Source organism: Molothrus aeneus, chromosome 18 (genome assembly GCF_037042795.1).
Source record: "Molothrus aeneus isolate 106 chromosome 18, BPBGC_Maene_1.0, whole genome shotgun sequence".
Taxonomy (NCBI): domain Eukaryota; kingdom Metazoa; phylum Chordata; class Aves; order Passeriformes; family Icteridae; genus Molothrus; species Molothrus aeneus.
In genome coordinates, this window is record NC_089663.1 from 10915144 (window position 1) to 10929821 (window position 14678).

Here is a 14678-nt window from a genome sequence, read left to right on the forward strand (position 1 = left end):
CCCCGATCCCCTCACCGGTGACACTCCCGTCCCCTCGGGGCTCCCCCGCTCCCCTGACTGCGCCCCTTCGTCTTCTCCTGGGTTTCAATTTGGCGGGAGCCGGGACAGGCTCGACGGGTCGCGGCTGCGGCCAAACCTCCTCGAACGCGAAGGCGCCTCCCCGGCCCATAACGCCCCGCGCTCCCCCGCGCTCCCCCCAGCGCCACATCCGGGCACCCGCGCTGAGGGCGGGCGGGGCCGCGCGATCGCTGTGGCCGCGCAGCCGAGCGAGGTCGAGCCCTGCGAGGACGTTGCTGAGGGGCGGCGGCCCGGGCGCTCGGTCATGGCGGTGAGCGGCGGTCGCTGCCGGGTTTTGGGGCGAGGGTGGCGGGGAAGGGGCTGTGGGGGGCAGAGCCGGGGAGGGCCCGGTCGGGAGCCGTGTGCGCGGAGGCACAAAATGGCGCCCGCCGCGCCTTCGGCTGCGGCGCCATGATGGGCTCGGGGAGGGGCGGCCGCGCTGCTCCCGGCGCTTCCATCCCTGTCTCCAGAAGTTTCTGGTTCGTTCCTCGGGGCTTGGGGAGAGGAGACGACTCCCTGGGACTGAGCCCTGGTGGGTCCACGGCTGTGGGGAGAAGTGCTGTGGTTGTACTGGCGTTTCTCGTGGGGACTGTGGGGCGCAGCTTCCCTGTGAGGGGAGCGACCTGGTGTCTGGGCCGTGCTAAATTTTCCTTTCTCTACTTTTCTTCGCTCTTTTTCTTTGTGTTTGGTCACAGGCTTTTTTGCAGTCAATTAATTCGCTCCCATCCTGCTTTTTATGGTTAATATCGATGGGAAATGCCTCTGCTGTAGTTACCACTGTCCTTTATGTTCAAGCAGGGTCTAAGTGTGGTTTTATTTTCTCTGAAAAGATTTTGTGATCTGGTAGTGTACAAGGATATTTCGCCTCTAATTGTGTTGAAGAATCAGTAAGAGTTACCAAAGAGTTAACCTGATGTGGTCAGTTTTTTCAAAAGTTGTTAAATAGTTTTGAGCGCAAAAAATTCCCAGAACAAAAAACCCAATAAACAAGCAGGGCTGGAAAGCGATAAAACTTTTTAAAGCTGACTTTAAGCAGTTTGCGGTGTCATTGTCCGGTAGCTAAAGTTCTTGTCTTGAAAGTTTGATCAGTGGTGAAATAGAGCCAGGGGGACTTTAAACTTCTGGAGAAAATGAATTCTTATATAACGATTTTTTCTTTTTTTGTTATATAACTTAGGCTGTTAAGAGTAAGGTACATTTTTCTGTAAAAGGACTTTAATTATTACTACTTTGTTTTTGCACTTTAAGATGCTACTACTGCATTTAGAAGTTCCTCTAAAGTGTAGGTGAGGGCCTTATTCAAGGTAACACTGAGCCTGGTGCTAGTCTGAGAACCGAGAATAATCTCAGTGAATTCTGTCAGGTTTTTAATTGCTGTTTTTTTCTGTAGCACAGATTTCCCTCAGGTGCAGGGCACAAGGGCACTAACGAGCAGCACTGTGTAAATAATGGCATTGGTAGCCTTGGAAATCGTGGCAGTGGGCTCGGTTTCACTTGGATAGCGTGTTTCAAATCCCACCTGATTTACACTCAGAGCTGATATCCTCATTCTTCTCAAGTAACCTCACAATGTAAACAGTAGTAGCTGAAATATAAATCCAAAGATTTACCTGTGGGGTGTCATGAAGAAAGTGTGCTATTAGCACACGTGTACTAATGACAATTTGTAATATCTGTTGAGGTTTAAGACAAAGTAGCTGCTTTATTTTCAAATCAGTGGATATAAATGAACATTTGAGAGGTTTTCCTGTTTTGTTCAGTTGGCAAACCATCCTGCCAGTTGCAGCCGGTGGAAAACTGTTCAAGTTCAAGTCTCTGCTACATTAAATTGTCTTCCTGAATAGCAGTTCTGGGCCAGACGTTGTCCTTAGTGACATCTGCTGCAGCCCCACTTCTGTTGTGCAGAGGGTTTGATTATGGCTGGAGAGGAGATGAGAGCAAGAGCAGCGAGGCTGTGAGATCGTTCCTGGGAGCACATTGACCCTCTCAGCGTGTGCTGCTCACTCTGTTCCTGTCAGGGCACTGTGCACCACTTGTACCCATTCCCCCCTCACACACTGAGTCACAGAGTTTTCTTGGTGTCACAAAATCAGGCTTTGGATTTAATCCTCCTACATCGAGGTTTAGAAGGAGTGGAAGGAACATCTTGGTTTTCATTATCTGGTAAAAATGTGATCTTGGAACAGGTCTAAGTGACCTGTGTGTGGTCTCCTACAAATAAATCTTTTTGCAGAGATACTGTTGAGGTGTTTCCTCATGCACCTTCCTGCATTTCCCTTCAGAGTTCATTCCATGCTTCAGAACTTTCTGGGCATTTTGTGCTGTGCCTCAGTAATGCCCAAACTTGTCACCCAGATCTGTTGGGACAGCACTGACCCTAAGTAATCCTGGTCATGGAAATGCTAAAAAGTGATTGACCTCCAAACACCATTTAGAGAAAACTCTGCCTCAGAGTTTAGTGATACTGATACTCTCAGGAGTACATGGGAAAAGTAAAGTACAATTTCATGTAGTGAGAGAATAAAATGTGAACTTGATATAAAGTCTCTTTATTAAAAAGTTAGATGTCTCTTTTTTCCTTGGTTTTCAGTCCTAAGCTTCTGTTTCTTAAAGATTCTGTCCTCGTGTGCAGGGTAGTGATACAGAACGAGATGGAGTAGTCCCAGAAAAGTCCTCTCCAGAAAGAGAGAAGAAAAAGGAGCAATCAGACGCCTCCAGTTCCCCCAGAACATCAAAGCATCACCACTCGAGATCGCGCTCGCGCTCCAGGGAGAGGAGACGGAAGTCAGGTAGGCCTGCATGGGAGCAGATTCCTGGGCAGCTGAATTCTCTCAGAAGCAATTTTGGGGAAAATAGACAGACTTAGCCCTAGTGTTAGAATTGGGAAAAAAATGGATCTGCTACTTTTGGGTTGTATCCTAAGTATTGAAACTGTTGAGGGAAAAGGTCCCATCAGTGTTGAGGGGATCAGGGAGGGGGGGACACGGTCAGACCGCACCAAACAGGAAACTGTCCCATTTTGTTCCATTTTGATTAGATAAGCATAGGCTGGGATACTTTTGCATAGTTGTAACAAGAATAAAGTTACTTGGCAGAAGAACATGATTGGAGTGTGATGTGGGTTAGTTTTTCACTGTCAGAGCTTAAATAAATGCAAAGCACTGGAACTAACAGCCAGAGTTTGCTTTCTGCAGTAGATACTCAAATAGTGCTGTTTGCTTTTTAAATCTTTATAAATCCATCCCTACAAGGGATGGAATAACTGAAAGGAGCTGGAAGGATTATAGCCAGGTGATCTCCTCTTATCTTGGTAAATGACAGCAAATGTTTTCTTCTGCAGATACTGAAGGAAGAAAACACAGAAGCCGGAGCAGAAGCAAAGAGGTAATTAACACTTTGTAGCGTTTAGGTAATTGTACATCTTAAAAAGTATCTTGTAGTAATGCACATATGTGTAAACTTATAGAAATGACTTTATGGTAAGTACAAGAAATTGAGAACTTTAAGCTTAAAAATGGATATGGAGAGCCTTTCATAGTGAAGCATGATTGCAGCCATCATGTTGACAAGGTAATAGTTTTATAGAAAATGCTTTCAGAAACTAGTAACTTAATTTCTTTCTTTTTTTTTTTCTTTTTTTTTTTATATTTTTGTGGAAACATCCAAAAGAGAGAGTTCATGTGGAGAAGTAGAATGGTGTTCTTGAACACTTTTACAGAGCTTCCATTATCCAAAAGCCTTGGGTGGCCTTGTTCCTGGTCAGTGTTCAGGACTTTGAATAATGCATACCTGTCTACTTAGGTGTATTAAAAGTAATTTGCCATCGGACTGAGCTCTGTTTATTGCATCCTTTAATTGTAAAGGCTGTCATAGCTTGACAAACAAGCTGAGTCAGCTGGAAATGCGACTGTGGCAGCAAAAATTTCAGAGGGCTGTCTCTTAAAATAAATGAATAAGTGTGTGTGTGAATATATAGGGGAGTGAGAAGAGACAGCATCAATAATGCCTTAAAAATAACTGGCTCACACACCAGAGAAGAGCTGAAACAAGCAAAGCAGGAGCATCGAAATAGTCATAAAGAAGCTTAAGCCATGTGGGGCCATAGGCTGGAACACTTAAGGCACTTTGTAACTTCAAACCCGGGTCAGGAACGTCTCCTTCCCCCATCCCAATGGAAGCTCTGTTAAAAAGAAAAAAAAAACAGGAGGAAAGAAAAATCTAGGCGAGTTTTTGTGAAATTGAATAATCTATTGTTTAGCTCACATGATAACATTTCTATAATAAATCATACTCAGCGTGCTAATGCGCGAAGAGACTGAACTGAAGACGCTGCAGACTCAGATAGCAAAATTATAAGCCTACTTCATGATAAGGTAACTATTAGTCATTCAAACTCATATTTCCCTTAAAAATATCTTAAAACCGTTATGGGATATAATGGTGGTTTTATTACTAAGTGTGTGTCTGGAAAATGTGATGAAAAAAATTCTAAGACTTTCTTTAGTTATTTTTTTAAAAAAAGCTGTTTAAAATCCTGTCCAGTGCTTTGCCAGGCTGTTGGATCTAATCTTACACAATTTATTTAGCAGCTTTTAAGTTTTGCAGAGTGAACAGATGAGAAATGATCTCCCACAGTAGATGTACTGTTGTCATTCATTTGCAAGATTAATCTCTGTCTGTAGACTGAGTGCTGAATATCAGTAATTCTTCTTAGTATGTGAGAACAACTACTTATATAAATATATACTTAAAATTAGTGTGCAGGTAATCTCAAATGTAAGAACTGATTATTAAAGGAGCTAAGAATAAAATACCGTGAAAGCAGGAAAATTATGTAATATTCTTGCTTACTTAAAGAACAATAATCAAATTTATTTAGAAGTGGATACATATTAATAAAGAATTAGGCTTGGGCAAATGGGTAAAAACCAATTATAGCATCTTCTCCAGACTCATTTGAGAGAGAGTTCTGATGGAAGAAAAGGCTTTATGAATAGTTAACATATTTAGATAAGCAAGAAAACCAAACAAACAACTTCTGGATAATTGGGATTTATCTAAAATGAATGTGTCATGCTTAGTTTGTGACTTGAGCAGAACATTATTTAAACATAAGACTTGAATGCTTGAATGGGCTATGCTTTTGTGCAGAAAGGTTGCAGAACACACTGGATATATTAAGAAAGGGTGTTGATGTCACGACTTAGTCTCTAAGGAAAGCACTGGCAAAAATCAGGCCTGACCTTGCTAAATATTTTTGGCATTGCAGCTATAAAAAGGGATCTTTTTTTTTTTTAAGAGGCACTGCAGGAAGGAATTGCGGTATAGTGGAGCAGCAAATCTGTAATTTCAAACTACTGTGGGAAGTCTGAGTGATGCATGTTCATTTGAAATACTAAAAATGGGATGTCAGCCATGTAAATGATCACTTTGCTTTGCAAAAACTGTTGGAAGTTACTGAAGAGAGTTTTGCTCTAGAAAATAATAACCTAATGATGACTAGAAGTTTTTTTTCATTCTAAAAGCAAAATAGTTTGTCTGGAACTACGTGTGGATTTTAGTAACTTTCTACATGGAAGGCTCAGGCAAATATTAAATAATCACTGCCACTGTGTTTATGTATATGCATATTCATAAATTGTCAGGTTCTTTAAGATAGGTCCTTAAGTGCTTGGACTGGAGACAGTAACTGAAAATGACAGGTTTTTGTTACAATGCTGTGAGTCTTATATGGAAGCACTGTAAAGATACCTGGATGGATACCTTTAAAATCCTTTCTAGACAGTGGGAGGAGGGAAAAGGGGGAAAAATGATAATGTGCATTTACAGCTTTGGGTAGTTGGTGGCATTAGGTAAAGCAGCCGTGGCTCATCATTGAGTCACACTCCTAAGGTTACTAATGTTGCATCACAACTTAGCATTTTTATCTTCTGATACCCATACTAACTCTCTTTGTTGCACTATTTTCCTGAAAGAACCAACTTCTTCTTAAAACAGGCAAGAAGACATGAATCCAAAGAGAAGTCCTCCAAGAAGCACAAATCTGAAGATCACAATGACAAAGAGCATTCTTCTGACAAGGGAAGAGACAGCCTAAATTCATCTGAAAATGGTGAGGAGAGGCATAAACGCAAAGAGAGAAAGTCATCCAGAGGGAGGAGTCATTCCAGATCCAGGTCTCGGGAAAGGTGAGTTGCTGCACGTGATTGTTGTGTGAGTGCATTTCCAAAAGCCATCTTGGGAATTTCTGTAGAGTTCCATTCCTGACCTAGTGTAAAGCATCAGTTTACATTGCATGTCTCAGTTTTCACTGGGTAGTGCGTTTGTAGGTAGTTATTTTGCAGATTACTTCAAAATAAAAGTACAATATTGCACTAAGACCTTATATAGGGATGTGTCTCACATTTATAATTGGTGTAGGAAATACAAAAAAGATTATTAAATGTCCCTTATTTTCAGTGACAGGAAAGCATATACACCTTACAGTGACATGGCTCTTTACCTCCTAAATCAAGAGCTTCCTCAGAGGGAGTGTGGCCAATCCTCCTTGCCTGGTAGCCCACCCAGCACATTCTGAGGGTAGGAAAATTGCCTGGGACAAGCAGGCTGCTGCAGCAGAGCTTCTCCCTGTGTAGCTGAGGGATGTACAGCAGACAGGGTAGTGAGGAACAAGCTTTGGCTATTGACAGGCTGAGGGACTGGAGGTGACTCACAGGCTGCAGCTTGGGCACCTCTTCACCAAGCTCTGGAATACCAAGGAGAAAAGCAGGGTTGTGTTGCCTTGGATTTAAGACTCCTGCATCAGATTCGTTTGGCTTTGTGTTTCTTTTGAGGTCTACACTTTAATGAACTGCTAAATACAGCAGTGTTGATGAGTATGGTTATTTACAGAAACTCTACAGCTCAACTGTGGCTGGTGGTGGCTTTGGTTCCTTTCCCATTTCATCCTCAGACCTACAGCTTAACCAGTTCTGGGCATGAGCATTTCTGTGTGTAGTGTGCAGTCTCCCCACCCTGCCTGATGCATTTTGCCCTGTGGGCAAACCCCTGTGTGAGTCCTTGAGTACAAACTGCATTTGGACACCTGTAAGGATTCAGGGCCTGTGTTCCAGACGCCATCGGAGCAGAAGTCGCGATAGGAAAAAATCCCGATCCCGCAGCAGAGAGAGAAAGCGACGGATCAGATCCCGCTCGAGGTCAAGGTCCAGACACAGACACAGGAGCAGGAGTAAAAGCAGAACTAGGAGCAGAAGCAGGTGAGTGTTACCCTCCATGTATGTGGTGATGCTTGGTTGGACGTTCTGTGCTGGGCCGATGGGATGGGTTTGCCAGGTCACGTCTGTTCAGTGCAGTTCAATGTGTTTGGCTTTTTCTCACCAGTACTGAGAGCAGGGTCAGGACTGGGCAGTTTGCTTGGTCTTACAGAAACATTTGTCCTGGGCAGCTGAAGCATCTCGAGCTCTTGGCTTTTCATAGTGTGGCTTCTTGTTAGCAATAGTACTTTAGTGGGAAGAAGTGAAGAATAAGATACAGGTGACCTTTCCTGTGTTTGATACAATAGTAGTGTGGTTGGCATACTGCTGTATTTATCCCTTCATTTTGTATACATGTGATAAAAGGAAAGTTTAACTGGGAATCATTGGCTGTCAGTGCAGATAAATAGATCAGAAGCTAATTCTGATCAGCTCCACAAAGTCAACTTAGTTTTTCTGTGAAGTGGCAGTTCGTATGGTGTTAAGATAAATTTTGGTTTAGATGGATTATTTCTGATATAAATGTACTCTTCAGTGTTAGTGATTACCAGCTCCTCTTTGTCAAGTGCAGCTTGAGAATATTTATCACATTAATTTTTCTCCCTGAGTGCTTTGATTTCTTCCTTAAATTCTAGAAGCACTTGATCCAGACACATTCTGGCTTGGTCTGGGGCTGTTTGACAGAGTGAAGTTTCCATACCTCACCTGGGATATGCTGGAGTTGCCATTTTCATCTCTGTGTTAATGTTTTCTAATACTGATAATGCATTCAGTATTTTGGTGCAGAGCCTCTGTATCACCTTTGCATTCTTAATGCCCTGTGGGGTTTTCTCAAGGGTGAAGCTGAAATACAACTTAATGACTGCTACACATACTTTGTTGAAAGGAGTTTGAATGAAAATCAGCGTCCCTGCAGAGCTGCTAGAAAATGTTGACTGTTCCAGTTCTCTTCATAGTGTGTTCACCAGAATATTTTAATTGTTCTATGCCTGGTTATGACTGCTCAGCATTACAGTGGAACATTGGAGTTTTAACCATCACACTCGTGTAATGCTACAACATCCCTTGTGAAAGTGGTCAGAAGACTTAACCTTTCTGAAGAAGTAGTTGAATTCCCTGCTTTGTGTCATGTTTTTGACATGCACTTCCTACCAAACATTGAGCTGGGGTGAGTAGAGCTGGGTCTGCAGTTGGTGCAGTTACTTGTATTTAATGGATGGTATTTCAGCTACATTCAGCATGTTGTGCAAGGCTTCAGCTCCCTGTTTTTTCCAGTTATTGTAGATAATATGCTCTGTTTAAAAGTTACTTTGAACATTGTGTGTAATGGCTCCATGAAAACTTCTGTCCCAGAATAGATTTTGGCTTCTGCAGTGGAATTCAAGTTGCCTGAAACAGAACATCAAATGTGGGAAGAAAAAGTAAGGGATAGTTATAGCTTAGGAATTTCTGCAGCTGGAAACAGGCCTTGTGGGATGCTGGTGGACATACTGCAAGAGTCCTTTTCTTTTAAGTTATGTTTGTGTCTCACAAATCCTTGAGGATGGAAGTAAATGAGGCATAAATCTTTTTTATGTGGAGCTGGAGCACTTCATCAAGTTCAGGGCTCAGACAAGTCTGGAAAAGAAGGTGACTTATGGGGCAGTCTTCAGGGCAAACTCTGCACAAGCCAGAGCAGAGTACCTGTTTAACTCTGTACCTGTTAAAACTCACCTGGGAAGGGATTCCATCATTCCTGACATGCAGTTTTTGTTGTGTTACAGTGAGCAGGCTGTGACAGAAGCGTTTGTAAGCAGAGCTTGGCCTTCTCTTGATGGTTCTTTGCATAATCTCAAGCTCACATTTTCAGGGGATTTGTTCTCATGGGCATTTAAAGCAATCTTTTGGTTTGTGAGTGCATAAAACCTCCTGGCAGTTCTTCAGTGGTTTGGCTCTGATTAAGTGCTAGGTGGAAAACAGCAGCTGCTTGTTTCAAATGGAAATACTTCAATACAAAAGCTCAAATATTTATTTCCTTGATGTTTACCAGTGCAATAAAGCATCACAGACCAAAGACAAGACCAAACAACAATAGTCAGCACGGGAAAAATGGAGGTATCTTTGAAACAGGCATTACATCTTATCTCAGGAATGCAGATCTGTCACTTCCCAGTGCTGAATCTGCATCTTGCCATCTTCTCTGAAAAGATAAGTCTTGCCTCCTTTGTATTCTACCAGATTTGTCATGTAAACAAGGATCTTTTTGTAACTTCAGTCTGCATTTCATGATGTTTGTAAATGCTGCCCAGGCTGCAAACAGAAGAGAGAATATCTGAGTGCCATGGGAAGTGGCTGTTGTCAAGTCAGCCATTATCCCCAGTTAGCTGTTGCCCCCAATGAGTGATAATAACATTTAATTTAAAAAATTACAGAAACACCTTTGTGCATCTCAGCTTACTGGTTATGGCAAATCTGGGAGAAGTGTGAGTGATGTCTCCTGTAAATGAACCTTTGTTGAGCACTTCCAGTGTCTGTGACTTCTTTGTTTGAAACACCAGTGTCAGAGGCTTAAACTGGGATAAACCCTTATCTCTTGTACTGCAGATATTGATGGTCCTGGCACAGAGAACTGCTGCTCATAGCACTTTTTCTGTGTGTTTTGGGTAGCTGTTGTTTAGATGGGATTAGATACAGATGTCCTAAGAATGTCTCCTGCTTGGAAGGAGGTGGAGAAAAGGTTAGTGAAGAGGAGTTGAACTGAATGTTTTGGTATTTTGCTTAAAAATACATTTTAACTGTGTTCTTTTCAGATGGGCAGGCTCCAGGTAATTCATGCTTCAGAGTTCTCTTCCCAAGAGAAACCCAGGACAAATCACATGTTCAGCTTAGGAGAGTCCCTCAAAGCACATTTAGGGAGGAGGATACAGAGGGGAGAGTAATAGTAATTTCCTGAAGTACTACTCCACTTCTTAAATGGGGCCTCTTCAAAATGCCTCTTATTAACATAATTACAGTGCTTTGAGGTCTCTTATGGTTTTAAAACATTCTTCTAGCTTGATTCATTCAAGTTCTCTTGCAATTTTAACCAGAAATTCGATGATTTTCCTTAGGATTTAGAATCTCTAGAGCAGATCTATTTGTTCTGAACACTGAGTATGAGAGGGTGAATGAATACCCAGAATTGCACATTCTGTTCCAGCTGGAAATCTTCAGTTCTACCTCTGTGTTCTTACAAGGCGACTGTTGCAGTATAAACTCTCTGAAAGCTTTTCTTGAGAGCTCCACATGAACCATAAAGCAAATTTTCAATGCTGTGATCAAATACTTTATGAAATATTAAGCTGCATGTGTGCCTTTATTGTTTTAGCAAGTGTTAAATTTGGTTACAGAGAGCGAAAGAAGAGAATTGAAAAGCCCCGAAGGTTCAGCAGGAGCCACAGCCGGAGCCCGAGCCCGCCGCCATTCCGGGGACGAAACACAGCTATGGATGCACAGGAGGCCTTAGCCAGAAGGTCAGGAATTGTGGTCATTTTGATGAAATGTGATGTGAATAAGCTCCTGATGTTGATTTTGCATGTCTAAATGTTTTTATTTTCATGTATCTCTAGGCTGGAAAGAGCGAAGAAATTGCAAGAACAGAGAGAGAAGGAAATGGTTGAAAAACAGAAGCAACAGGAAATGGCTGCAGGTAGTGCTTGTGTATGAGATGAGTTTCTGAGCAGTAGTATCAGTGGAAGATACATAGGCTCCTGTTACAAGAGTGTTACAGTCTTACCCAACAGATGGGCAGGTTGTCTCTATGGAATTGTTAATAAGAAAAACAACAAGAACTAGGAAATGTTTAGAAAACCACCAAAACTAAAAATCAGAAACAAAACCCCAACAAAAATGATTGGGATTTCTTACTATTTGCTGAGTGTACAAGAAAAATGTTGTGTGTTTGGGCTGTGAATGATTTCATGATGGCCATTGGGCTGCTGTTTGCTCAGGGGTGTTTAGAACCACAAAGTGCTTTACTTGCACTTGTAGCTTCTGGTTTACTAAAACTCCTGGGGACATTTTCCTTAGTTGAGAAATCACATCTATTTTATCATTCACTTGTTCCCTGTGCACTTCCAACTTCTATTGAAGGGAAGTGTTTGGGTGGTTTGGCTTTTTCCTTGGTTCTGGGGCAGTTGGTGGTTGGCTTTTGCGTGGGTTGGGTTTTTTCCCCAGAATCCAAAGTCCTTCCTGACAAGTTCCCTTTGCTCCTCAGCGGCCGCAGCCACAGGAGGCTCCGTCATCAACGTGGCCGCTCTGCTGGCCTCGGGGACACAGGTGACCCCTCAGATCGCCATGGCAGCTCAGATGGCAGCGCTCCAGGCCAAGGCACTGGCAGAGACTGGCATAGCTGTGCCCAGCTATTACAACCCAGCAGCAGTGAACCCCATGAAATTTGCTGAGCAAGAGAAAAAGCGGAAGATGCTTTGGCAAGGCAAAAAGGAAGGGGTAAATGTTGGCTTTTCTTACCTTTGTACCTTCAGTCGGCATTTCATGATGTTTGTAAATGCTGCCCAGGTTGCAAACAGAAGAAAGAGAATATCTGAATGCCATGGGAAGTGGCTGTTGTCAAGTTAGCCGTTGCCCCCAATGAGTGATAATAACATTTAATTTAAAAAATTACAGAAACACCTTTGTGCATCTCAGCTTACTGGTTATGGCAAATCTGGGAAAGGTGTTTGGGAACACTTGTTTGGGAATAGCTTGTATTCAGTTCAAGGATGCTGGTGTGTGTTATTTCCAGGTTTCATATCTCTTAGCAAGTTTTAATATCACTCTGAAATAAAAGTTCAGTAAAACTAGAAGTTGGACTTTGATGATCCTTGTGGGTCCCTTCCAACTCAGAATATTCTGTGATTTAGGAGTGAAAGGACTAAGAGAATTATTCCTTCAGTGATAAATGGTTGTGACACAAGACTCAAGGAAACCCTGAGTGTGATAAAGCTTCAGAGGTATAGTTGAATCTTAGTGTTGTTGTTGTGAGTTTACCTACAGCTTGCAGCTCACCATCAAACCCAGGTGGTCTCCCTTTACTGGGAGGGAATGGCTGAGGGATGGAATGTGTAACCTCTCTTTGCTGGGACTGCAGAGATTTCTCACGTCATGGTTGTGTCCTCTCCAATTGCAAATTTCAAAGGCAAATCTGTCCACCTCGCTGGTAACTTTTCAGGAGCAGAGTAATGCAATATTAACCCTAACAAAAGTCAGAAATACAAATAAGCTTTCAGGTTTTTGTGCTCTGTCAAATGCCTTTGCAATTAGTGAAGTAAGGAAGGCACCTGTGGCAGTTGCTTTTCCAGAAAGTTGCTGGATTTCAGTAGAGCTTTTGCCTGCTGATACTGTGGGGAAAACGGCCACTATAATATTTGTATTTTTGTGTTTTGTTCCTCTGGTAAAGGGGTGTTTGTTAGGCTGTTTCCATCTTGCAGCAGTTACACAACAAGCTCCCTTACCTTTACAGACTGTTCCCGAAGATGTGAAAAACAAACCAGTTTCCATGGCAATGGTGGGAGACAAAGGGAGGGCAGCAGAGCCCTGAGGGCTCTCTGGGCAGTTCTTCCTGAATTGTGCTGGATATTGATCAATTGCAATAAACAAATTCATTTTTCCATCATTTTGAATTCCAACCAAGCTTCCAGACCTTTGGAAATGCCAAAGGAAGGAACATTCCTGTGTTTTGAACATTATGGTTAGAAAAGCTTCCCTCACAAAGAGCTCCTGTGAGGAGGATGCTGCAGGAGGAATGTCAGACTTGGAAACCTTTTACTTCCAGCTCTGGTACAGAATGGGTTTGTCTCCAGCACTGCTCCTTTGCTTGCTGCTCTATTGTGCTATTAATGGAATCTTATATAAAAAGGTGACACCTTTTTTTTTTTTAATCTGAACAGGACAAATCACAGTCTGCAGAAATATGGGAAAAACTAAATTTTGGAAACAAGGACCAAAATGTTAAATTCAGAAAACTGATGGGCATTAAGGTAAAGAATTCTGAATATGTAATTAAGTTGATTAATTGCAAGATAATGATTTCACTTTCTATTTTAGTGTGCCTTATCCAGTAAAGATTTTAAGTTAACCTGATGTAGTTAAGAGCTTTTAAGTATTTATTAAGCTCAAGAGCAGCATCTAAACTTGAATTTAATTCAAAAATCAACTGGGTAAAGGCCTGTGTGTTTCTTGAGAGAGAAGATCTGCACTAGAATGTTGCAGCAATAAACCCAAATACTTGAATTCTTACTTTTGACAGAATTTGTGAACCTCTCTTGCCAGAGCTGATGTTTGTGTTGTGTTTGCAGAGCGAGGATGAAGCTGGCTGCAGCTCCGTGGATGAGGAGAGTTACAAAACCCTGAAGCAGCAGGAGGAGGTGTTCAGAAATCTGGATGCACAGTATGAAATGGCCAGATCACAGACTCACACACAAAGAGGAATGGGATTGGGGTTCACATCTTCCATGCGAGGAATGGATGCAGTTTGAAAAATGAAAACAAACAAACAAAAAAGGCTGTTTTGAAGTTTTGAGACTGTGGAAGGTTCTTGTTCACATGTTGGGTCCTTGTTCACCAAAAAGCTAGCATTCTAGCTTGCATGGGTGTTGCATTGACTTTAATTTATTGAAAAATACAATTTTTTTTGTAAATATCAGATTAGTGATACTGGTGTTAGTGTTGTAATCAGGTTATACCCACTTCCATTAAACTTGACAGAACTAGAGGAGGGGACAGTATTTTTTAGTTAAAGTTCTACTTTTCAAACCAAGCAGCAGATGGGAAGAGCTCATACATGGATATTTCGTGTCCACTGTCTTGTGTACTTTTGTACTTTAACCTTGTACAGTTATTTTCAATTCTTGAAACATGAAAGAAACATTGTGTAGATGTTATTTAGCGGTCTGGGCCAATAGGCACATAATCCAGTGCAAAAAAACTGGTTAATAATAAAGACTTTTTTTTCTCTAAGGTCATATAGTAATTTGTCCTTTGGGCCGAACTCCCATAAACCACTTAAGAGAAGGGAAAACTTAAGGAGGTTTTGCTTTGGTTCCTTTGAAGTAGGATTTGTGTAAAATATTGCAGTGAGGGGCCTTGCTGCAGATACCCTGTTCCAAATCCTTTTGTCCTGCACGCTGCTGTCTCCACCGCTCACCCTTTCTCAGAAGAGAAAGAAAATCTCCAAAATCGGGAGCGGTGCCGGTTCTAGGGGCAGGAGCGCGTCCTCCCTCCATTGTGAGTACGACAAGCGCAGCGGTGCCGCCTCAGCGCCGCACCGCCTACACCTCCCAGCGTGCCCCGCGCCTCGCAGCCGCCGGCTCTGCGGTCCGTGACCCCGGTGCACGCTGGGAGTTGTAGTCC

At 42.4% G+C, this 14678-nt stretch overlaps 1 protein-coding gene across 2 annotated transcripts; it reads left to right on the forward strand.

Moving 5' to 3' along the window:
• The first annotated feature begins 219 nt into the window (after nt 1–219).
• On the forward strand, nt 220–14285 carry RSRC2 (arginine and serine rich coiled-coil 2). 2 transcript variants are annotated; one of them, XM_066562076.1, is made up of 10 exons: nt 220–328; nt 2690–2846; nt 3398–3441; nt 6055–6245; nt 7170–7313; nt 10679–10801; nt 10898–10977; nt 11545–11777; nt 13217–13306; nt 13625–14285. In XM_066562076.1, exons 1-10 carry the CDS (start codon nt 323–325, stop codon nt 13802–13804), a joined length of 1248 nt encoding a protein of 415 aa, XP_066418173.1. In that variant the 5' UTR covers nt 220–322; the 3' UTR covers nt 13805–14285. The 2 variants fall into 2 exon arrangements, with proteins under 2 accessions (XP_066418173.1, XP_066418174.1); XM_066562077.1 differs by lacking the exon at nt 220–328 and adding an exon at nt 4353–4430 and having other exon boundaries at nt 2796–2846; nt 6033–6245.
• Nucleotides 14286–14678: the final 393 nt, after the last annotated feature.

Bases quoted from the DNA above. Each gene is read 5' to 3' on its own strand.
- RSRC2 (XM_066562076.1), top strand. The intron at 7,314-10,678 runs GTGAGTGTTACC...ATTTGGTTACAG, and splicing joins AGAACTAGGAGCAGAAGCAG to AGAGCGAAAGAAGAGAATTG. The intron at 13,307-13,624 runs GTAAAGAATTCT...TTGTGTTTGCAG, and splicing joins GAAAACTGATGGGCATTAAG to AGCGAGGATGAAGCTGGCTG.